The 21,981-nt window shown below is 39.7% G+C and overlaps 2 protein-coding genes across 3 annotated transcripts in view; one reads left to right on the top strand and one right to left on the bottom strand.

The window, feature by feature from the left end:
* The first annotated feature begins 818 nt into the window (after window positions 1-818).
* LOC145895083 (glutathione peroxidase-like) lies at window positions 819-2,091 on the top strand. The gene is made up of 5 exons (XM_082983833.1): window positions 819-1,047; window positions 1,128-1,258; window positions 1,321-1,458; window positions 1,558-1,685; window positions 1,833-2,091. Exons 1-5 carry the CDS (start codon window positions 864-866, stop codon window positions 1,918-1,920), a joined length of 669 nt encoding a protein of 222 aa, XP_082839959.1. The 5' UTR covers window positions 819-863; the 3' UTR covers window positions 1,921-2,091.
* A 279-nt stretch (window positions 2,092-2,370) lies between these two features.
* The window catches only part of LOC145896153 (extracellular matrix organizing protein FRAS1-like), a 41,075-nt gene continuing 21,464 nt past the window's right edge, over window positions 2,371-21,981 (bottom strand). For both annotated transcript variants that reach the window (XM_082985013.1, XM_082985014.1), the window contains exons 32-77: window positions 21,674-21,840; window positions 21,467-21,618; window positions 21,261-21,371; window positions 21,057-21,197; window positions 20,871-20,986; window positions 20,524-20,686; window positions 20,101-20,236; window positions 19,799-19,980; window positions 19,492-19,735; window positions 19,230-19,297; window positions 19,012-19,149; window positions 18,363-18,657; window positions 18,162-18,305; window positions 17,806-17,940; window positions 17,342-17,466; window positions 13,733-13,873; window positions 13,139-13,302; window positions 12,985-13,069; window positions 12,827-12,919; window positions 12,515-12,665; window positions 12,189-12,355; window positions 11,503-11,667; window positions 10,089-10,209; window positions 9,885-10,010; window positions 9,673-9,816; window positions 9,388-9,509; window positions 9,147-9,245; window positions 8,875-9,018; window positions 8,665-8,812; window positions 8,353-8,558; window positions 8,036-8,192; window positions 7,844-7,962; window positions 7,627-7,731; window positions 7,395-7,562; window positions 7,154-7,327; window positions 6,927-7,042; window positions 6,617-6,836; window positions 6,320-6,479; window positions 5,933-6,147; window positions 5,702-5,852; window positions 5,443-5,588; window positions 5,131-5,369; window positions 4,532-4,698; window positions 4,256-4,461; window positions 4,020-4,196; window positions 2,371-3,820 (exon numbers count right to left, since the gene is read on the bottom strand). In XM_082985013.1, coding sequence (XP_082841139.1) covers window positions 3,176-3,820; window positions 4,020-4,196; window positions 4,256-4,461; window positions 4,532-4,698; window positions 5,131-5,369; window positions 5,443-5,588; window positions 5,702-5,852; window positions 5,933-6,147; window positions 6,320-6,479; window positions 6,617-6,836; window positions 6,927-7,042; window positions 7,154-7,327; window positions 7,395-7,562; window positions 7,627-7,731; window positions 7,844-7,962; window positions 8,036-8,192; window positions 8,353-8,558; window positions 8,665-8,812; window positions 8,875-9,018; window positions 9,147-9,245; window positions 9,388-9,509; window positions 9,673-9,816; window positions 9,885-10,010; window positions 10,089-10,209; window positions 11,503-11,667; window positions 12,189-12,355; window positions 12,515-12,665; window positions 12,827-12,919; window positions 12,985-13,069; window positions 13,139-13,302; window positions 13,733-13,873; window positions 17,342-17,466; window positions 17,806-17,940; window positions 18,162-18,305; window positions 18,363-18,657; window positions 19,012-19,149; window positions 19,230-19,297; window positions 19,492-19,735; window positions 19,799-19,980; window positions 20,101-20,236; window positions 20,524-20,686; window positions 20,871-20,986; window positions 21,057-21,197; window positions 21,261-21,371; window positions 21,467-21,618; window positions 21,674-21,840 — 7,558 coding nt within the window. In that variant the 3' untranslated portion in view covers window positions 2,371-3,175. The remainder of the gene's footprint in view (window positions 3,821-4,019; window positions 4,197-4,255; window positions 4,462-4,531; window positions 4,699-5,130; window positions 5,370-5,442; window positions 5,589-5,701; window positions 5,853-5,932; window positions 6,148-6,319; window positions 6,480-6,616; window positions 6,837-6,926; window positions 7,043-7,153; window positions 7,328-7,394; window positions 7,563-7,626; window positions 7,732-7,843; window positions 7,963-8,035; window positions 8,193-8,352; window positions 8,559-8,664; window positions 8,813-8,874; window positions 9,019-9,146; window positions 9,246-9,387; window positions 9,510-9,672; window positions 9,817-9,884; window positions 10,011-10,088; window positions 10,210-11,502; window positions 11,668-12,188; window positions 12,356-12,514; window positions 12,666-12,826; window positions 12,920-12,984; window positions 13,070-13,138; window positions 13,303-13,732; window positions 13,874-17,341; window positions 17,467-17,805; window positions 17,941-18,161; window positions 18,306-18,362; window positions 18,658-19,011; window positions 19,150-19,229; window positions 19,298-19,491; window positions 19,736-19,798; window positions 19,981-20,100; window positions 20,237-20,523; window positions 20,687-20,870; window positions 20,987-21,056; window positions 21,198-21,260; window positions 21,372-21,466; window positions 21,619-21,673; window positions 21,841-21,981) is intronic.

Genomic DNA, 21,981 nt, shown 5'->3' with positions numbered 1-21,981 from the left:
AAAAAAACTCAAACCAAAGTACAAGACTATAAAACGAAACATTAATGGTTTTACAATTAAATATCTAAAAAGGACAAATTGACCAAAAAGCTCACAGATGATGTTTGTTGTGGCACGTGATATTGACATCACAGACTCGCAGTTCAGCCAATCAGACTCTTTGTCGCTCCCTAACGCTTTACTTTTTGTCGACAAACCGATATATGCCAATGCCGTGATATCAACTTTTTTCAAAATATTGGACACTTGTAAAGATTTCAAATCCGGTATATGTTTTGCTAAAATGTGGTTGGTCACAATTTGAGAAATGATTGTGTTGTCAGGCGACTGACTTGATAATTAATCCATATGGTTTTCTGTACCTTAGCTATACAGTTATCGTTCAAGTAGCAATATTGTGAACCTTGTGCAATAGTTTTCGTGCAAAAAGGGTTAAAATGTGGCACGCTGGTAAAATTCCATTTTTAGGAGACAAGAATTGTTCTTCACTGTTTTCAAAAAGTCTCAACACAATATATGTAGGCTCACTAAAAAAATTAAATAGGTCTGTAACAAAATACGAGAGAAAAACAGTGCCCCCTTTGTGTGAGTCGTGTCTACACAAACCGTGTAAACAGAAATGTTTGTCGAAAGTCCTGATTTGGGTCTTGACAAACAGCTTAAATAGACGTTGCTGCTTCGTTACAAGCCAGTCGTCTAGGTTTAGTTTGCTGCATTCACTTTGCGCGAATCGTATACAAAAACAGATATTTTTTAGTGAAGTAGAGCCAAAAATGTATATGAACGCCTACTAAACTTTGTTTTTATATTTCAGAAGCATAAAAAGATACATTTTTAAGGGGATCGCATTTTTGGTCGAGGTCATGGTGTCCTTCCAATGTTTGTTGGTATGCGTCATAGCCTTGTTTTGTGGTGCTCCAGTAGTTGGTCACAGATTAGCAAAGCCTACAGAGAAATGTTTTAAATCGCCGATGACAATCTACGACGAGGATCATCGATTTATAACATTGCAAAACAACACGGAGGTTTCCCTTTCACAGTTCCGTGGTAAATATAAGCACAACGTTATGCAACCAGAGGTAATGGTGGGACAGTGATTGTAACAATTCTCATTTGTTACTTTGAAGGCGAAGTTTTGTTAATTGTCAACGTTGCCTCATTCTGAGGGGCAACTTGGCAATACGAGCCATTGAATGCACTGCACGATCGCGAAGGAATAACAGTTCTTGCTTTTCCTTGCAACCAATTTGGACTACAGGTATGCAACATATAGAATGAATCAAGAAGTCTATGGAACGTATATCTTGAATATTATTGCAGGAGCCAGGCAGAAACGAAGAAATTCTATCAATATTGGAACATGTAAGACCTGGAAATGGTTTTCAGCCAAACTTTCCTGTCTTTCAAAAGCTGGAAGTAAATGGCGATAACGCCCATCCTTTGTTCGGGTTCATGAAGGTAATAGTCGTATCATGCAGGGCATCAATGATCGTTAGGGGTATTAGCCTTCAGGGGGCTTAGTGGCTTACTACTAGTATACTAACTACAACTCCGCAGGATCAATGCAACGTTGTTGTTTCTTCCTTTGCTCCAAAACACCGCCTGTTCTATGATCCCATACGACCAAATGATATTGAATGGAACTTTCACAAGTTTTTGGTTGATCACACGGGCAAAATGTACAGGTAGGCCTGTAATTTGCTTCCCAGACAGATAACTGGCAAGCAACAGTATCTTGCCTTAATTAATATCAACAGGACGGTGCTTTAACAAAGAATATTTATTATGAAAAAACTAAAACTTCACAAAGAAACAAGCCAAATTCCTTTTAGGCGCTACCACCACAATGTGTTGCCGACATCAAGTATTATGATGAGGGACATCAAAACATTGCTTCAACGAAGACAGGAAGCTAAATAATTTTTGTGTTTGTCAAAAACTTTTCTATGTTACGTTTATGACGATTTCGTTCTAAAGTTCATCTGAAATTGGGCGAAATTTGAAGCTCGGTATATGCCAGTTTAGTTGTTAAGCAGTGCAACAACTTGCGGGTATTGTATCATAGTAACAATGATTTGTTTACGGCGATCACATTCTTCAATAAATGCTGTTCAATCGTTGTTTTACTTTTAAGTAGAAAGGCAATCAGCTGCAGTGAAACTGAATTTATTTTCCGATGTCTTGTTTCAATTTGGCTTATCACGAAAATAACGCAGTCGTGTTTTATTATGCTTGGCAACATCTTACACTACAGAGGCAAACTCAAATAACAGTAAGCCTTCAATTATTTCTGAAACCGCGGGGTGCTGCACTTTCCAATCACGCCTCACACAGTATCTACATTCAACTGGATATTATTTCACATACAAACAACATTGATGGAGTTTATTGTTAGGCGCATCAAGCACCATTGAGGAAAATTGCAAAAACATTAGCAGGTAACATGACGAGAAATAAATACGATACACAATAACGACGTATGTAGATTACGAAGTAAAACGATGATCAGCAATGTTAATTCGCTGTCATAGAAAAGAACGCCACTTTAAGTAAGAGAAAAGGAACAAACCGACTTTTCATTGATTGTCGCATCGGCCATGACAATACAAAAAGCGATAAAACAAAACGGAAAAAGAACTGTATGCTGTTTTGAGCGCAAGATTTTCAAACTTTTGATAAAACAAATAAACGTTTTTGTATAAATAGGTTTCACACAAACATGCGCTGGGTAGCGACTGTTGTGTCAAAAAGTAGCTTAGCTGCTGAGGTCTTGCGTGGAAGCGGAAATGGCCATTTGTTGATAAAGTAAAGACGTCCCGAAAAAATAATTTCGTGTCAAATCTGATTTTTGCATATGTGAAACTTTTAGGGCCACAACGCACGAGGTAGAAAACTGTGGAATGACCACAGTGCGCCGATCAATTTACAACCCGAACCCTATTACCAAAGCTACTTTTTAAACAGCTCTGCGGAAAGCACAAGGCAAGAAGCTGACGTCAATCTATAACCCATTACCTAAATATGATGTGTAATATTGACGAACATCAGTCAAAAAAGGGCAAACATCGAATGCTCTTGGAGCATAAGATTAACAACAATAAGCGTAAAAATATGGGATATCGAAGCTAAAATGCAATACAGGCATTTGTGATAGACTAACTAGAAAACTGCATTTTTACACTTCTGTTCCCGACTCGGCATCGTCATCTCGTAAATTGTTTACTATTTGGATATCTAGCTGGTTTCTGCGATTATGTAGAAGTGGTTTGGAAACAGCTTTTTTGTTGTTAGGCTTTGTGGTGGCACTCGCTGATTTTAGCAGCGGCGTTTCACAGCTATTAAGATTCACATTAGAAACACGCACTTTTCCACAATAATTCTTATCCAATTCGTCATCATCAGCGTATTTGTCCAGATCAACAACCTTTGCCACCTGCTGCTTGTTCCTGTTTCCCGTCGGTTCCATCGCCAACTTCTTGCGTTCTAATATCTCAAGGTCTCTTTCCTTCCTCCTTACTCTCCGCCTTTTAGCTGTGCAGAGCCAGCAAGTTGCCGCGACGATAAGGAAAAGAACGATGGCGCCGACTGCTGCTGCAATCGCGACAACGTTTACCGAGGGAGAGAGTTCCGCTTCGTCTATTCGTATTCCCCGCATGTTTGTTCCGTTCTGTTGACTTTTTCCGTCTAGCCATCCTACGTTAAACGAGTTAGGAGAGTTTGCACTTCGTCTGCTGCGAATCTTAGGTGTCGACTCAAGGTTAAAGATCGCAGACCTCCTCACGCGCGACATCGTGTTATCTGGGCTTATCACGTATACAACCTGCAAAAACATGTTCCGTCACATCGGCACTAAGATCAGCCATACGGTTACGGCACAGTTGAAACTATAAAATATTATAAAACCTTGTTTAAGATGAGATTTCCCTAGTCACTATGTTTAAAGTAAATAAGCGAACTCCTTAAAGATGGCTGTAACCTTGCCGTCTAGTAAAAAAACATGCTTTGTAGTAAATGCGTACCTGTATATACCACTGATGTCCAGCCTCCACTTTATAAAGTGCGTCGACTTTGATCAGAAAACCGTCAACGCCTGGAATTTCGCGCATGGAAGCGAATTCCGGACGATCCGAAGAAAAATACGCTTGGAACGGAACGTCATGAAATAAACGATCTTCACCGCCACGGTTTGATCGATCCTGAGGTTTTTGTATTTTTAAATAAATGTGACAATTGTGTTAATGTAAGAAACTCTTACCAGTAACAAGAAGCGGTGCTGAAGGTTTTTGTTTGGCTCAATACATCCATACTGGGGACCGTTTTCGTATAACTCGCCTGTTGGATCGAAGTAGGGAACGGAGCCGTCTTTTCCCGTACACAAATAAACCTTTTCCAGTTTCAGGCGATACGCACTTCGCAAATCTTGGTTCGGTTGCCACAAAACCCGACCAAATATGGTCTGACCTAAACACATAATACAGATTAGAGACATTGTATTTGCGGAGGATCTGTATACTCAACGGACTGAAACTACCTTTCGTGTAAGTTCCAGTGTAGTCAAGATCGCTGATGTTGTCGTCAAACGTTTGTGGGTCGGTCATGAACACCTTCTCGTTATTGCACAGTTGAAATTGTGTTTTAAGTGTGTAGACGACCGGCACAGGACGATTCGCTTGTTGAAATTCAAGTTGGATGTCAAAACTGTGTACGAGAAAGTCACGTTTAAACAAACATACACATTACACAACGTTCAGCATGTCAGAAAGTGAATAGTACCCAAAACAGTAATATTTCATGTCATTGCATGAAATATTACTGCGTTATCTGATAAGGTGGTAGAGATACCCTACGTATATGTGAAGGTTGTCTGGCAAGTTGTGCGCTTGCGCACTAGTGTACCTTGGCCACAATATACCCCGTGAAACCACTGAGCTCCTGTAGCTCAGTTGGTAGAGCGTTGGGCCTGGTTAGCCCAGGGTCGTGAGTTCAAACCTCACCGGAGTTTGATTTTTTAAATCTTGCTCCGGCTTATCAGGAAAAAGTGGCTGATCCAGCTAGGCTGCAATGCCTGGGCTGCCAAGCCTCCAAACCTCATGATAATACCCAAACATTTAGGATTTTTGCTGGTTTTACCTTTCAGGGGAAACAGCGGAGCAAGGTGCGTCCTTTCCAGGTGGCGTGGATTGCCATTTCTGTGTTGGTAACACTGTACAAGGCAAGAGCTCCACAACATAATTTCCCGTGTAGTCAGTTTTACTGTATGTGCTCACAGCTCTCCATTTCTGGTTGGGAGAATCGTAAGTGCTCTCCGAAAATACGTTAGTGAGTTCAAACTCTATGTTCATTCCTTCAGGCGCGATCACCCTTGACACCTGCAAAGGATTCAAGCCAAAAAGAACAATGAAAATAATCAACTAGCTACACACTAAACATTTCAGCACTTACTCTGTTGGGCAAGGTGCGATGTCTCAGAACAAATTGTCCACGGAACTTGGCGTGAGTTTCAAATTCCAAAACAAGTCGTCCGTCCTTGTCAGCTTTTATCTGAAGCACACGAAGCGAGCCGGAGGGAGCTCCGTCCGTTCTTATGCCTAAAAAATAAGTTGAGTGAAATAAAACTGTTTTATGAGGGTGTCATGTTTCGTAATATTACATACAAGTCAAGTCAATGCTACATTGCTGGATATAATTACACAGTTCTCACCTTTACTCCCAAGAATATTCTGGTATCTGAATGAGAATTGCATGTCGGTGTTGTGACTGATCGAACCCCATCCACGTGGAGCGAGTACGTATACGTATGAAACATACAACGGAACAGTGACAGTAATCTGGGACTCGGCCGCACCGCGTAACTACAAAATAAAATGGAATGTAAGGTTTTGTCACTTTTTGGATGAAACTATGAATTTGCACGGGTTTGATTGGTTTGTACCTGATAGTCAGGGTCTACTACACCCCGGCAATAGTCGATCAACTCATTCACTTCATAGTATGTATCAAACTGCCAAGTACAACTTTTCAGGTTGAGATACTTGTAGAGGTCGATTGTACGAGGTTCGCGAATAGTTGGATCAAACTGGTAAGGTTTATCATAACCAGGCCCGAAGGACAACTTCGAGTAATCTGTCTCCGATATGAAACCCAGACCTACAACAAGTATTAATTACAATAATGTGGCACCAGTGTGTCGGCACACTATTAGCATATCGGTCCGGAACGTAAGAGTCAGTTACTTTTTTGTATTTGTTTGATTTTCTTTTTTTTACAATTGAAATTAACGAAACTTTTGACGTAACAAAATAAAAAAAACGCTCTTTACCTTTTCCCAGTCCCGCTTTTTCTTTATCACTTGCCGAATATCCGAGGTTGGAACAAACATGTTGACTTTGGTCGATTGAACGAGATAAAAGAAGAAGAACATTACTGAAAGGCATCGTCGATATTAATGGCAGCCGCCCATCCTGGTGTGGAATTTTTACCTAAAACAATCAATAAAATTTGGATATTTCTATTTTACTAACATTGCTGAAGAATTTCGTTAGATTGTCGACATAAATAGCGGTATAGTTCAGAAACAACACAATTTAATCGTCTATGTTTCGTTTTCGTTTCTTACCGATATATGGACAGTATTTGGATGTTCTTCGGCATCTGCTGGTACATAACGCAAATTGGCGATGAAGCTTTGAGCTTGGAAGTTGCGAGGAGAGCCAGAAACTATCGAACTATGACAAAGTCCACTGTCCGTTCCTATGGTGACCACCTTGCTGACCAATGGCGTCCCTGCAGTGTGTGTGACGCTGTCAACTGCTTGCGCAACACATCGTATGTTGAATCTAAAAAATAACATTGCTTATAGTCTTAGTTGCCGCTTTTACAACTTCCGATAAAAACAAAGTTAACAAAAAAATACAAGAAATGCACACCTCCTTCCGAAATAAATGCTGTCCAACACCTTGGTGTCGACACTTGTAAAAGGTGTGTTATCTGTGATCGTTTCGAAAGGTGGAACCCCATTAGCTTCTTCGGTCGGCATAGCAACCTAAAACACAAAAGAAAAAATTGACACAAGCTGTTCTTACCACAACTTCAGAAGTTTGAAATAGAACACCGTGCAAGACTTCAAAGATCAAAAAAACAATTGTTTATTTACCTCCCACTTAAATTTAATAGCTGATGCATTTATTGCAGCTTCCTCGCACAAACTCCTTGTGTCGACGTAATATGGGTATTTTGGATCGCACGGAGTTACACATATGAGTGGGTAACCAGGGGAAGGATCGCTTTTAATTCCAGTTGCTACGTCATCGTAATGCAACAAAGATACCTAAAACGCAATTTTGTTGCTAACTGCCTAATGCCACAAGTATTTTCATTTTCTTGTTGAAACTCACCACAATGGGTATTGAGGGTAAAACAAGGCTTCCAGCTGCGTCCTTGTCGAGAATGGTGACTGTAGTTTGCGATTTTTCTCCAATCACGGCATTGACAGGATCGTTTGGTCCGAGTTTAATGAGGAAAGTTTCATGCCACTCTGTGTCCTCATTAGACAAAATGTTCACCTGATTAATGAACATAAATGTTTGTTAGAAGCCAGAAGGAGATTATTCAATTTTGCAAACCGACCTTGAATGTAACGCTCTTTTGACCAGCCTGAAATCTCAACAACCTGCTCTTAGGTTCATAATCAGATCCAGATTTTGCTGAACCATCTCTTGTGCTGCATCGAACCTACATAGAGCAAAAGATATCATGTTGATGTGAAGCATTTTGCAACTAAGGTTTAACATTAAACCTCCATTGTTTTTCAACAATGGTAAAAACATCATTATAAATAACTCACCTTGCTAACTTCGCTGACGTCACCACTCCTGACAACTCGAACAGTGAGAAATCGAGTTCCGTCGTTCGAGTCTGGTTCGCGTATTGAGTATTCCGCTCGTTCAAATTCCAAAGTGGGAGCTGTTGAAAGTTTCATTTAGGTGTTTGCGAAAGCTGTCGTATAGCTTCAGTTTCAAATGTCAATAAATCTCACCATCTTCATCATTTGTGATTGTAATTTGAACCTGGTTGTTATCTCCCACCCTCGCACCATACCAACCATCACTCATACCACTCTCCAACTTCGCGCTGAATCCTTCATTCGGTTCATATATACCATCGTTCACCAACGAAATGTTGCAATGCCCAAGCTGCAATAAAAACGTTAAACTACATGTAATGATAACAGCATGGTGACGAGCAGATTTTCTGTGATTTGCAACATGTGTAAGCTACATAACGGAATTAATTCTGATTTCTGATCGATGACAAAGTCTAGGTAAATATTTTGTTGTTTTTGTGATTAATTACCGTTTGTCCGGCAGCAAACACCAAGCGAGATGTTTCTGTGAACGAACGTTCGATGAAATCATCATCCACAACAGCTGTGTTCTGACGAGTGTAGCAAATAATCGAAGCTTCGCCACTAGTGTCGCCAGAGCGGCGGATTGCAAGTGAAACAATTCCGTCACTTTCCTTCACCGATACACGCGTTTCCACAAACTCGAATTTAGGAACTGCAACGTGAAATATTTTTGTTCATTATCAGTTTCTATAAAGTGATTTTAGCATAATAAACGCAATAATCTATCCAACAGCGACGACCAACGACTTCATCCTTACCATCATCCAAAGTGTCGTTAATTACTATAAGTGCTTCTGAAGGGGAAATCAGGCGCCCTTTTTGCACGGAGTTAAGATAAACGATGAAAGTCTCATTTCCTTCAACGGTTGGTGATTGGGAATCATCGAGAAGAGTCAGAGAACATATCTGTAGCAAAAATATGTTACAGATGCCGCAAACATCAAAATACTAATTTGTTTTTTTTATACCTTGGTAGTTTCGTCATGTCGGAAAGTGATTTTTGTAGATGTAGCCACAAAATCATCACCAGCAACAGCAGATACAGGGTCGGTTTGCTTGGTTGAACACCAAACATCAGTTGGGCGTGATAAATCAGATCCACTTCTTTTAATCTTACAACAGAAATTTGAATTCTTAACAAGTTCACGTGTATACCGCTAAAGTGTATAGTGTTTATCAAATCATACGGGATATTTAACCAAATATGTTTGTTACCGCATTGCATACTAGCAGACTGTACCGGTATGTCTATGGTTCCAGCGTTTTCGTTGAAAACAAAACGACGTTGGGTTAAGAAGACGGTTGGTGCGTCATTTGGTCCAGTGATTGTGACGGTAGCCTGCGCAAAACAACACCTTCTATTCACACAACATCAGACACGTTACGCATCGAGTGATATTGCGCTACGAACAAATAATCGGTCACAGTAAAGAAATGTGCCGAGTGAATATAATTATCAAATGATGAATTCACTGGTTTACCTCAGAGAACTTTCCGATTTTGCAACCCCCAGAAGCATCGACGATGTGAACTTTGAACTCTTCAGAGTCCTCATAGATGCTGTCGTCGATTATTTTCACATCACAAGTAGTCGACGAAACGCCTGCGATAAATTACAACCTGACTGATGCGGGCAGGGATTGCGGATTGACAACAGGGGATTTGTAGAAGAGATTGGTACAAAAATTGGTGTTACCGTCATCGCAAATATAAAATAGGGATCACAGAATAAACTTGACATAACACATAACTTATCTCAGTATTACCTGGAGCAAAAGTTACGATGCTTTCTCCAGAATGACGACCACGGCTTTTAAAGTCAGAACCTGATTGGATTCTGTCCAATGGCGAACCACTTGCTGTTTTTGATTCCGTATAACAAATAACAGAAAGTGCTTTCTCGATGTCACCTGTACCACGAAGTTTTCAACTATGTTGTTGGATCAATTGACTATCAAGTTATATTGCCAAAACTCACCAGTTCTTTTGATTGGTATATACACAGTCGTGTCTCTTTCCTCCACCGTGTATTGGGTTTCCACAAATTGAAGAAGGGGCATGTCATGATCGTCGTTTATGTAAACAGTGGTTCTAGTTATATTTCCTGACAGAGAGAAAAAGGAAGTACAAAGCATTAGCAAGTGATATAACACTGTTGTGTGGAAGCGAAACTTCAACTAACCGAGCAAGGAGTAAGCAGGGATTGTTAATTCAACCGTAAAACTTTCAACCCCCTCGTACGTTTCATCATCATTGATTTGAATGGAACAGATTTTTTCTGTTTCGTGTTCATCAAATTGAACCTGTAGACAATTCAGTTTAGTATTTGTTTAACTCCAATCCCCCAATGTTTATCAACCACAACCCAACAACATGGAACAGTGTACAATTTTGAAAAAAATATAAATTATCTAGAAAACATGGGATTGCACAATGAATAAACTGGATCAATTTAAACCAAAGGCCCCCTGACAGGCTGTCGATCTTGCACCGTATCGATATGTACCAACCAACAATATTTAACAAACTGTGTCATTATAAGAAGCTAGCCTATCACACCTAGTATCTGATGAACACTGGCCCCCTGCTCTGTGTGTGCACCATGGTAACCACGAGTCCATGGTTCCCACGACCGGCACAATAATGTTGCGTTAGCGATTAACATGTCGCGACTATGGATATATGTGGCCACGTGCAAGAAATGCGCACCCCAGTATGTAGGGCAGACGAAAAATAAGTTTTCCACCCGCTGGAATGCCCACCGGTCTACCTGGTATCAGTTTGATTGCTCGCTAGACAGCGATACTGCTGCACTAGGAAACCATTACCTAAACAAGCACAGCCTAACCTTCCAGCTAAGACCCACGCTGCCATATTGCTATGATGTGACGTTAGTGCAGAAACGACATACAGGGAGTTTGGACCAGTATGAGGACTTATGGCTGCATAGGACACGGGCGTAAATTAATGTGCGAAGTATGGTAACACATTTATGTAAATAGTTTACGTTAGTTCGCCCTTTCACACCCGCATCGCTTATGTTTTCGTTGAAACGGGTTGGTGCCTGTATTTGCGTTGTTTCTTGCCGGTATTCTGGTTTTATCATTTACCGAGTCTTATCGGTCGCCCCGCGTTCGCCTGCATTTAGCGACGTCCATTTCCTTCCCCCCCCCATTTTCAGTTTTTATTTTTATCAAGTTGTTTAAGCCCTGTTCGTGTGCTCACTGGTTGTCAGCGCCAGTGGTTTTTGACAGGGCCCAAGTTTCGATTTAGGATTACATTTTTAACTTTTTTAACTCTTCTTCGTTAAGTAGCCTATTTAAATTTTTTTGTTTGTTTTTTCCGTTTAGCAGTTAAAGAAACTGATGATGCCTTTGTCGGGGGAAATTTATTTTTCTAAAACAACATCCACCACCGAGCTGTCTGCAGATCGCTTTGCTAATTTTAACGTATAAGCATTTAAAAAACCTTTTTTTTAAAAAGGCAGATTTTTCGACAATTTTTGAACATAGATTTTGACAGGAACACGAGCGGACCTTACAGCTTTCTCCTTACATTTGTCAACAGATCTAATCGATGCCAAATTGCGAGCTAACCTGTGCTGCGTGGTCCATGTAGTCAACAGCGCCCGCTTGTGATCTTCGTCCATCGGTCGATGACGTAGCAGTTCCTTGTTCAGTCCGACACAGTACAATGGCGTATTCATTGAGGTTCCCTTTTCGTTGTACAGTTATGTCGATTGTTTTGCTTTCCTCATTTACCTTAAACCACAACAAAAAATAATTTTGATGAATTTTTTGCACAAGTAATTCTCTAACAGATAGCCCAAAGCATTCAGTATAAATATCCGTGTGGTATAATGAGGCAAGTAAATGCCAATTGCCCGCGCACAATAACGACACGCTTGACCGGATTTAACAAAACATCCATGAATAGATAGTTTACATAAACGCCGCGAACACAAAACCGTTTCAACAATGGGCGCGAATTTGTGGAATATATTCCACATCAGCTAACTGCTAAGCCCGCACAAGTTGGCGGCTACTTGAATGTGCAATCGAGCAATAATTTCGCTCTTCAAAAATCGATTTGTCGTGAGGAAAGTGCTTAAATTCTTTGTTTACGAGCGTGTTGTGATTCTTGATACCATTTGTTCACGTACCAGCTCTACTATATGAACTAACTTGTAGGTGCACAAACAGAGCATAATAAACAAAGTCGGGGCAAGAGCAACAGTTTAATTAGGATATATCTTTAAACAAAAAAACAGGTTGCAACGTACAGTGTAATTGTCTTTGTCGAACGAGATAACACTCCATCTTATGTTGAAGGTGTTGCCAGTAACAACATTAGGAAGCGAATCGCGGACGTTAAACATGAACGAGTCACGTGTTTGTGCGGATGGAAGGTCAGTAAGTACATAACGGATCAAACCCATGTTGATGTCGGCTGGAATGTAAAAACGGATGTTTACCAAAACCGTAGATATTTATTTATTAAAGCACTCCCAAAATACACACTGAAACTATGACAAGCAAACACATTAACATTCAAGGTCGCGGGTGTAGACGTAAAGTTCCTTCAAACGATTTAGTGTTAAAAGTTTACCTTGTGTAAACGAACGAATTTTGTGTCCGCTGTTTAAGGTAGACTCAAGGTAACCATGTCTTGGTTCTGACGTCAGGGCGTACGTAATAAGATCGGGAGGGGTGTCAGGATCCTCGGTCAGTAGAGCGTTCTTTGTGATTGAATTCATCATCTGGAGATTTTTTAGCTTGTCATTTGGGGTTTCGCGTTTTTTTGTGCCAAAAAATGAAGCAAAAGTGAAGAAATGCGACAAGCTTTCTTTTTAGATCAGAATAAATTTAGGTAATTACAGCAATCAGAAGGTGGATGCTTTGTATTTTAAAAAAAATTTACCTTATCATCCATGTATTCAAGATGCCTTAAACCGACGTTGGTGATAAGTCTTGGTGTGCCATCGTCAACTGGAACCACTTTTACCAGAAAAGTCTATAAACATGACCAGAACGTTACTTTGGAACGACATATGATACTGTGGCGGAAATAAATATTACCTGAGGTTGCGTTGTCGTTATTAAACTTTCTTCTTCGGATATTTGAAACTCCTCATTTGTGCCATCAGTGACAGTAAAGACAAAACTAAACAAATACAACGTTTTTACATGTTTCTTTAAACCACGTAAAATTTATGTTCATTTTGACACTGACCTGTCCCGTACGGAGTTTGTCCCGTCGTGGTTATAACTAATCCGACTTTCATACAAATCTTGCATTGTAAATGTCGTCACAGGTACGTAATGACGCCCGTTAGTGGTTCGTTCCACAACGCCGTTTTGTGGCAGTTCCACAATAGTAAACGTAATGGATTCACTCTGGAAGCACAAAATATAGTTAGATTTTGGCAACGACGGTAAAAAATACTTTTAAAAGTAAATTAACTCTTTTTGTGAACATTCTTGCACAACGACTTGCATCGAAAACAATAACCACGGCGCTGGTGGTAATAAGATTACGTAACAAAAAAATACTCGGTAAAGTAATGAAAAAGCGTTGAAAGATTTCGTTTCAAGTCGAACCGCGACGTGTGTTGAACGATGCGTGACGAAGCTTGACGGTTTTAGGTTCGCAGCAAGAAAGATGGGAAACAAAACCCGGTTGTTTTAAGTTGCCGAAAACCAACACCCAAGTATTACTTTGTTTACTTAGTGAGTCGAAAAGTTAAAAACGTAACAAAAATATAAAAGTAATCATTATTTTAAAAGACCTAAAATGCTGATTGAAAATAAAAGCAAATAATCTTACAGCTGTATCTTGATCCTCCGCACGCAATTCATATGACGTAATAGTTTTCCTCACACCTTCTTGTACACGAATACCTTGGTTAACCAACACGGGCAGCGAGTTGTCCACAGGGATCACTGTGATGTAGAAGTTCTGCATGATCTACACCAAACAAACACCGCCATATTACTTGGCATGGAATGGAGATAATGTGATAAAGGGAAGTTATTTCGAGACATCCCGACCACGGAAATTTTGAAAACCACAAACAATTAATGTAGCATGATTTTCTAAGTTGAGATTGAAGGTTATTCACGCGACGCAGCTGTGTCTGTGTGTATAATATATTTACACTTGATCAAGTGTGAAGTGCACCCGGGCCCACCGGCCGGCAGCGACAGATTTGTTGCGCAGCAAATGAACAATCCGTGGAAATGAATGTTTCAAAAAACTTGACGCAACCACTTCAAATAAATAGTAATATATTGTGCCTGTACTTTTATATTGCACTTTCTCTTACACTTATAATCGATTTTTGTTAACCAACATCAGTGCAGCCTACTTATGTAATAAGTTCATTGCAAATAATTGGCTGCAAAACAAGGGTTTGTTTCTATCTTGCATTTCAATTAGAACATTTGCAATGAACAATATATGCATTTCATGTAATGTGTCAGGTTTATATTCTTTTTAACACAACGCATTTGAAACATTCGTCCCCAACCCCAATCCAGATTTTAAGCAAACAACCTTGTACCAGATTGTTTCGATTATAATTGAATATGGATATGCAAACAACTGTAATTACCGCATACCTCTGAAAGTAACTTTCATAATACTTACCAACATGAATAAATAATGCTTCCACATGCGCCCCATCTTTTTCCTTAAATACTACAACGGTTTCAGCACTTCATGACTATTATTTAACCTTCGTTGTAAAGTGGTTTATCCAGCCACTAAAGCTTTTGTTCTCACCACAAAAACTGACCTGGGAACAAAACTACACACATCAAGAAGTTTCAGTCAAAACAGTGGCAAAACTGGAAGACTATTCTCTCCAACTTGGTACTGCTGACGAAGACTGACTTCAACACATGCATTTAATGTTAGGTTTACTGCTCGTTTTGGATCAAATATTTACTTGGTTGTAAAGCTACAATGAGTGAAACATACTGGAGGTAAAATCGCTAGAAAATTGTGTGGTTGGTAATTGCCCGCTACTCGTATGTACACGGCAAACAATCAAAACTGTCACCGGACAGCTAAAAGCATTCAAAAAAACTTGGCCATTAGCGGAGTGGTCACTTGTATTGGTGCTCTGCCAAACCTCTTTGCCGATTTGACGAAAGACAGCCTATGCTACTGACAGCAAGAAAACTACGACAACGACAGCGGCGAACAGCAATGCTGTCGTAATTGAGAAGGCGCAGTCACAATAGTTCTAATCTGGAATACGAACCGCAAACCCACATTTCGTCTGAACACAACGAGCGGCAACAACTCAAGAAACTAATGAGTGTTGGTAAGCCGCAAGATACACACTTTGACACTTGGGTGGTCGATCCGATTCACATTCACAGTGCTGTGGGAGCAGGGGGATACCTAAAGGTTGCTGTAAATCAAACCCCAAGTATCAAAAAACAGTATTTACTCAATCCGAAAAACATTCTTCTCAATACGAGGTTCTGCTCTACACCCTAATATAAAATATCACAAATCTACGCTTTTGCATGACTGTTTCTTTTTGACATGACACACAAGTACAACCGAATTAAAGTGCTTAACTTCTGACACGAAAGTAACTGCGCGGATCCTGTGAAGTGCCATACCCTTTACATCGTTCCACCTTTTGTAATGTGGTCGTGCATCGCTGCTACGCCCGCTTTTTTCACGTAAGTAAAAACATGGAGACGGAGAACAAAAATAAACACACATCGGCGTTCCTTGATCGGGATCCAGTCACAATATTGCTGGTTGTGCTCAAAATGACAGGGTTCCAGAACATTGTTTGTTGACCCTCCCTGGATTATATTTCATCTGAAGATTAGTTCAGAATCTTGCTTGTCCAGCGGTTGCGTCTACTTATCGTTAACTCGTCATTCAGCGCACTGCACATATTACACTCCCTTCTTTGCCTCGCAAAACAATATAATGACCGACAAAAAAATTAAACAAAACTGACAGAATTTGTACAAATGAATTTCCTGGCTAAAAACTCATGAAAGGCGACATGTGGGATACAAAGCCCACAGTCCACAGAAAATTCAATATTTGAGGAAGTTGTGGCAAGCTTTTGTACTCAGCGTAACGGGTGACCAAACAACCGGCGACGGCGACGTTTATGAGGGAAAAAGCGAAGTCCGCCGAAACTCTTTACAATCAGCAGAACAGATGTCATCCACTTACAAAACAACCCATCGTGAAAAGTGGAGTTGTTGCGCGAATGAGAAATGGAAACACTGCCATTACGACAATTGGAAAATTACACTATTTGGATGACGCCAAATATAATAAAATTGATTCTGATAGAAATGACAACACCGGAAACTTGGTGTCTGATAGTAGAAGAGATCCCGACATTTAGTTTAACCGCCCTATATTCTGCCGACAATCAGCAAACACAGGCTTTGTAGTGGTCAGCTTTTGTGTAACATCACCTATTCTAAGACACACACGCTTATCTGTCCCACTTTATTTATTTATGATAGTCCACGCACAGTAGCCTTTCGGCAACCACCTAATGTTGGTGCCTGTTAGTTGAAATGGTGCCAGAGGAATGTTGATGTTTATGACGGCATAATTACAATCGCTTTATTCCCAAAGGACCTCAACCTCGTTTTAGACTACAATCTAAGTGGAGCTACGTACAACGGATTGCAGATATTACCCCCTCGTAACGAACCCAATACTACTGCTACAACTAAAGTTACACTTTCAGTTTCATGGCAATAATAGCACAAAAAAGTACAAGTCTGTTCCAGAACCCTGCTAAACTAACATAAAATTATATAAATAAAACTTTACTCCTACAACACTGGCGAGTACAATAGCAGTTGCCAGTGCCGCGAACAATCCCGACAGACAAGTGACTTCTTCTAACCCCACTTTACCACGTAATAAAGACGCCGAAGGTATTTTTTCGCAAACCGCTTTCAAAGGAGACATCGAGGTTTTTCGCGGGGCGAAGTCAGCTTAGTGTTTGTGTGCGGAATTGTAATTGTTTGCAAACAACTGTTTTTCGACAACAGATCGTTCTTAGCAAAATATTGCTGCATGTTGAAGATGAACGTAAACGCAATTTATGCGTATTCGTAGTTATTTTTAAATACACAATATACTGATGAAAGATCTAATATATTTGAGTACATATCTAATGTATTCCAAGTTTCTTGACAAACGTCCTATAGCTTAATTAAGCACAGCATAGTGTCAATGTATCCAAATTACACTGACTGTAAATAGGATGCAATATTATGTATATATATCACCAAGTATTATGTGTTCGTTTTAATTTGTTTGTCAAATTGTGACTTATTTGCTTATCGGGCTTTGGTTCACGGAGAACAGTTCTAAGCAGTTGTCGACTTGTGTTTGGAAAGTTAGGAAATTTCAACTGAATTTGCTCACCGAATTTGAACCGTCCGTTAGAACGAAACTGAACTGGTCTTCAGTCCTTTCACTTTCTCCAGTGTGAACGTATTTTACAACCTCCGACACAATATCATCTTGATTGAAATTCACAATTCCAACACCTTTAAAGCCAAAGGTTATGATGGATTCAATGATATAAATCTAAATTTACGCGGCTGCATACACATGTTACTTGTAAAAACTTAATAGGTTTTAAAGTGGATGTTTGGATTTTAAAATTGGTCAGTCTCTGTTACAAAACAACATGAGAACACGAATTTTAGGTGAAGAAAAATTGTTAATATAACATTTCATTACACTTTTAGAGAAAATGCGATGTTATCAGTTTGGAGCCACTGGAGGCCCAAATAAAGTCTGGGTGACGCGGCGGGCAATAACAAAAAAGGTTGTGCGTCCCTGCTACAGAATATGATATGCTGGAATTAAATTAACGGTCATACCTGGTTCACTGCTGAACTCCAACCTTCCCCACTTAGGTTGTTGAGTGATTTCGTATTGCAATCTTCCTGAGTCATCAGTTGCAGATAAATGCTGTGTCAGAATAGTTGCACTGCCTCCTTCTTTTACGGTCAGACCTTTGCACAAAACTGGTCGTAAGTATACGGAAAGAAGGACGGAAGATGAAGGTTTTCTTCTTGAAATCAACTTTTTTCTGACGCCAGCGGGTGCGAAAAACAACATACAAATAATTTCAGAATAATACAGCATTGTGTCGAAATGCAATTAATTTCCTAAAAATGCTTTGCAGAAAAATTTCCATCAGTTTTGTTTAATATATTTGAAAACGGGCAAATACCGTTGTTGACTAATATCCTTGGCGGGTTGCGATCTTCGTTCACATGGATATTGAAACGATGATCAATCATGCCGCTGATGACGTCAAACATAAAAAACACATCACCACCGCCTTGCGTCAGTGGATGGAAGTAACGAAGATAACCTGCAACATTTATCAGGTTTTATAATTATTCACTTCCAACAAAGTAATGGTTTTTACCGTTGTCTATATCGCTTTGTTTGAATTCTCTCAAGCCTGTAGCGGAAACGTTTCTGATAACGTTATTTTTAACAAGTTGAAGTTGACCAACGTTAGGATTGCGAGTGACAACATAAGCAACCATTTCACCAGTGCTTGAAACACGCAAGTTGTCCGAGGTTATCACAGTAGTTGAACCTCTTTCAACCGTCAAACCGGTGTTTGCTTCAAGAACAAACTCGATTGCCGTAAATTCCCCGTAATCTTGAAATTCATCTCTCTTTGGTGGTTCCAATATATTGACTTTAGGTAGCAGCTGAAACCGAACAGAACAAGGGGTTACAAAATTGCGATAAGGTTTAGACTTAATTCCGGTCGATATGAAGGAAATGAAAAACAAGCATAGTTAAGTTATCTGATAATGTTATCACTTGGACAATGGTCAGTGTGCGTGTGGACAGGCCACTGATAAAAACGATTAAAACTCCCCACTTGCAACTTTCTGTCGGATATGCACAAATTGTAAGAAACAGCCACACAAAATATTAGCTTTGGTTTTCCTATTTAAACCACATACAACTTTATGTTCCGAATCACCCCAATTTTCCACAAAACAAATATTAAGCAAAGGGTAAAGTATGGCATAAAACAGAAAGTATCATTTTCTTACATCAAATCCAATCTCTCCGTTTTCTACATCGAAGCCATCGGTTAATGTGAAGTCAAGCGTATCTCGCCTTCGTCGTCGAATTATCGTGACGTCATGTGGTTTAACTGTTTCGTAACAAATCTTTCTGTCCAAAATATCCTGTGATAAACAAGCGAAAAACTTTGTTGTTGCTTTGTCCCGTAGAGAAAAGTCTGGTAAAATATTAGAGCAGGGTATACCTGGTAAGTAAATGTCGACCCGATGGTTAACTCAGTAACAGGTTTTTTCATTCCCATGCCACCATTTTCTGCAATTAAACAACAACGTAATGAATAATAGAGGTTCGATATTTTAATACAAACATTTTTAAAAATGTTATTGTCTCTTTCTCGAAAACAGATTAAGTTCACACACTATTCCTCAACCCATCGCAATGCACAAGTTTTTTACTTAATTGTTCGTCATTCCATCGATTAAAACAAAAGAACACAGAAATCGTACTTTTCATCATCATCGATCCGATCTCCCACTCATCAGGCATGTCTGATGCTTGCTTGCTGGTAAATCTGACGAGTTTCCCAAACTCCAACTCAGACATAATCGTGAATACAAGTTGATCGTTCGGAGTGTCGGAATCATGAACCGACAGCGACACGTTGCGTATTAGAACAGCGTGTCCATTCCGACACTCGATGGTGCTAGCGAGCACCTTTGGTGTTCCAACTGTGACTGTTTTGCTCGTAGCCTGTATGTTTTTCAAACACTAGATAAAGACGACAATCAAATAATTAGATAAATTGAGTCGTACGTGAAGGGTGATGTTGAGGCGATAAACTATAGTTGACGTAATTCCGTCGGTGACGCGGAAAGTAAGGAAGTCGTTCATTTCTTCTGGAATGTCACTAAGTACAGGTACGTAAAAAATAGAACCATCCAGAAGATCACGCACGCTAAACCAAACATCCTCTTCCTCCGCAACACGTAAACTCTCTACACAGAACAAAGAGAAACGTTCCGTTATTTGATTTCGATTGCAAAACTTTTCAAAGAAATAACTTTTGTTTTTACAATTGATTGCCTTATGTACAAAGTTTTTTATCACAAGCAAACCTTCAGAGATGGTGTTGATGATGCGTCCCAATGTTGGTTTCCGCACGATTTTCACAGTTAGGTCATCAGCTGACGTATCAACATCCGTAGCAAGTATTTCGTGCGTTGTTAACATTACTTCATGTCCGTCTTCAACCTGCGCAGCACATTTATATATATTTAATGAATTTCACACATGTAATATACTTTAAATGTACACGGTACTACACGTCAATGGTAATTATTATAATCCAACCTGTTTTACCACAAACCAACAGCTTGTTGTTACGAAATGCATCATTTTTTATTGGTAAGCAACGGTAGCTTCAATGAAAGCAAAATATGTATTTTAAGACAATAGCTGGTAAATCGTGGTGTGAAATAATGAACACAATCCGCTACACAAATTATTGTTGTGTTTTAATGTTAGTTATAATAACATACCACAAGTTGTTGGTTAACATGAACAGAAGGTGGTTGGCTGAGTGAGGGGTTGATGGTTATGCTCAAAACTTGACCCGCAAGTTCGTTCCCCGATGAATCAGATACAGAGAAATAAATAACATCCGACACGGACTCAGATCCAATATCACCCCGACTTCGAAATCTGAATACAGTTTTTCATCTGAATATATTGTCCATTGTTTTGGCATAGTATATAACTTAGGCTAACAATGTTAACGGAAACACAGACATTATTTCTCATATATTCCATCGGAATGTGAGTTGGTCGTTATTTTTTGCTTATATTTTTTTGACACATTTTATAATTTTCTTAGCACTTTTTTTACCTAATTTTTGATTGGTTCACGTCTTCCTGTGTAAATGTTGACCCTGGAACAAGGGGACCCGAATCCAAATTTTCCAGTAACCCATGGATGGGTTCTGATTCCAAAAGAAAAGTTACCTGCATATAGTCATGCCAACGATAAATACATACACACGTTTTTTATCGTTTAGTTGGTTCTAATACGAACCTGGTCGTCAGATGAAGTTTGATCGAAGTAAGCCAAGTGTTCACGTGACAAAATAACATCAGTAGCCTCAGGAAGAACAATCGACAACTCACAATAGGGATCGGGATAAGGTCCCGTGCTATCCCCTTCCACTACTTCAACCTGGGATCAAAGAAATCAGTCAGTATCATGGAGTATAATAATATACAGTTGTCAGCATTTTACCTGAATAACTTTAGTAAGCGTGTGTGTGACGTCAGTTACGCTAACTTGCAGTTGGTCGCTTGAAGGGGAATCACTACCATCGTGAATATATTGCAAGTTGCTGTGCTGGATCTGGTAGAAAAGGAATGAGTAAAACATACAATAACTTGGCAATGACGCAAGGAAATGGCAATAAAAAAGATATATAGCAAAACTTATATCTTCACCTCGTGATATGTAAATGCATCTCCTTCTTCTAGGATCATCCTTGAACCTCCATCGTTCCTGACCACTGTACCGTGACGAGCAGATTTGACGAGAGTAAATATTAGATCATGTGATTGTGTGTCGGGGTCACGCACTGCTAACTGCTCATGTCCTGTGCAATGACACACGTCCAAGTTGTGACCTTTCGCGGCCCAAAAAAATCTTACCTATGGTGGCCGTTCCTCCCACAGTAACATGTATAGTGGGATATTGATTGACGAAGGTCGGTCCTTCCGAGTTTCCCGAAGTAAGTTTAATAGTAAAGTTGACGGAGGGGAGAGTGTGCTTGCCGTCAGAAACAGTGAATTCAAAGTCCAGACGCGGTTTCCCAACACTACAAAATAGTTGGACTTCTATATCATCGGGCGATTATCGCGTATTTAAACTTGGGACTAATTTAACCTTTCCACGAAGCCAACAAAATTCTTGATTAATTTAACAAACATTAATACATCACAAATGCGCGGGATTGGGT

This window comes from Ascidia mentula, chromosome 3 (genome assembly GCF_947561715.1).
Source record: "Ascidia mentula chromosome 3, kaAscMent1.1, whole genome shotgun sequence".
NCBI lineage: Eukaryota > Metazoa > Chordata > Ascidiacea > Phlebobranchia > Ascidiidae > Ascidia > Ascidia mentula.
Note: the sequence above shows the minus strand (reverse complement) of the source record. Positions and strands in the feature narration are given on the sequence as shown.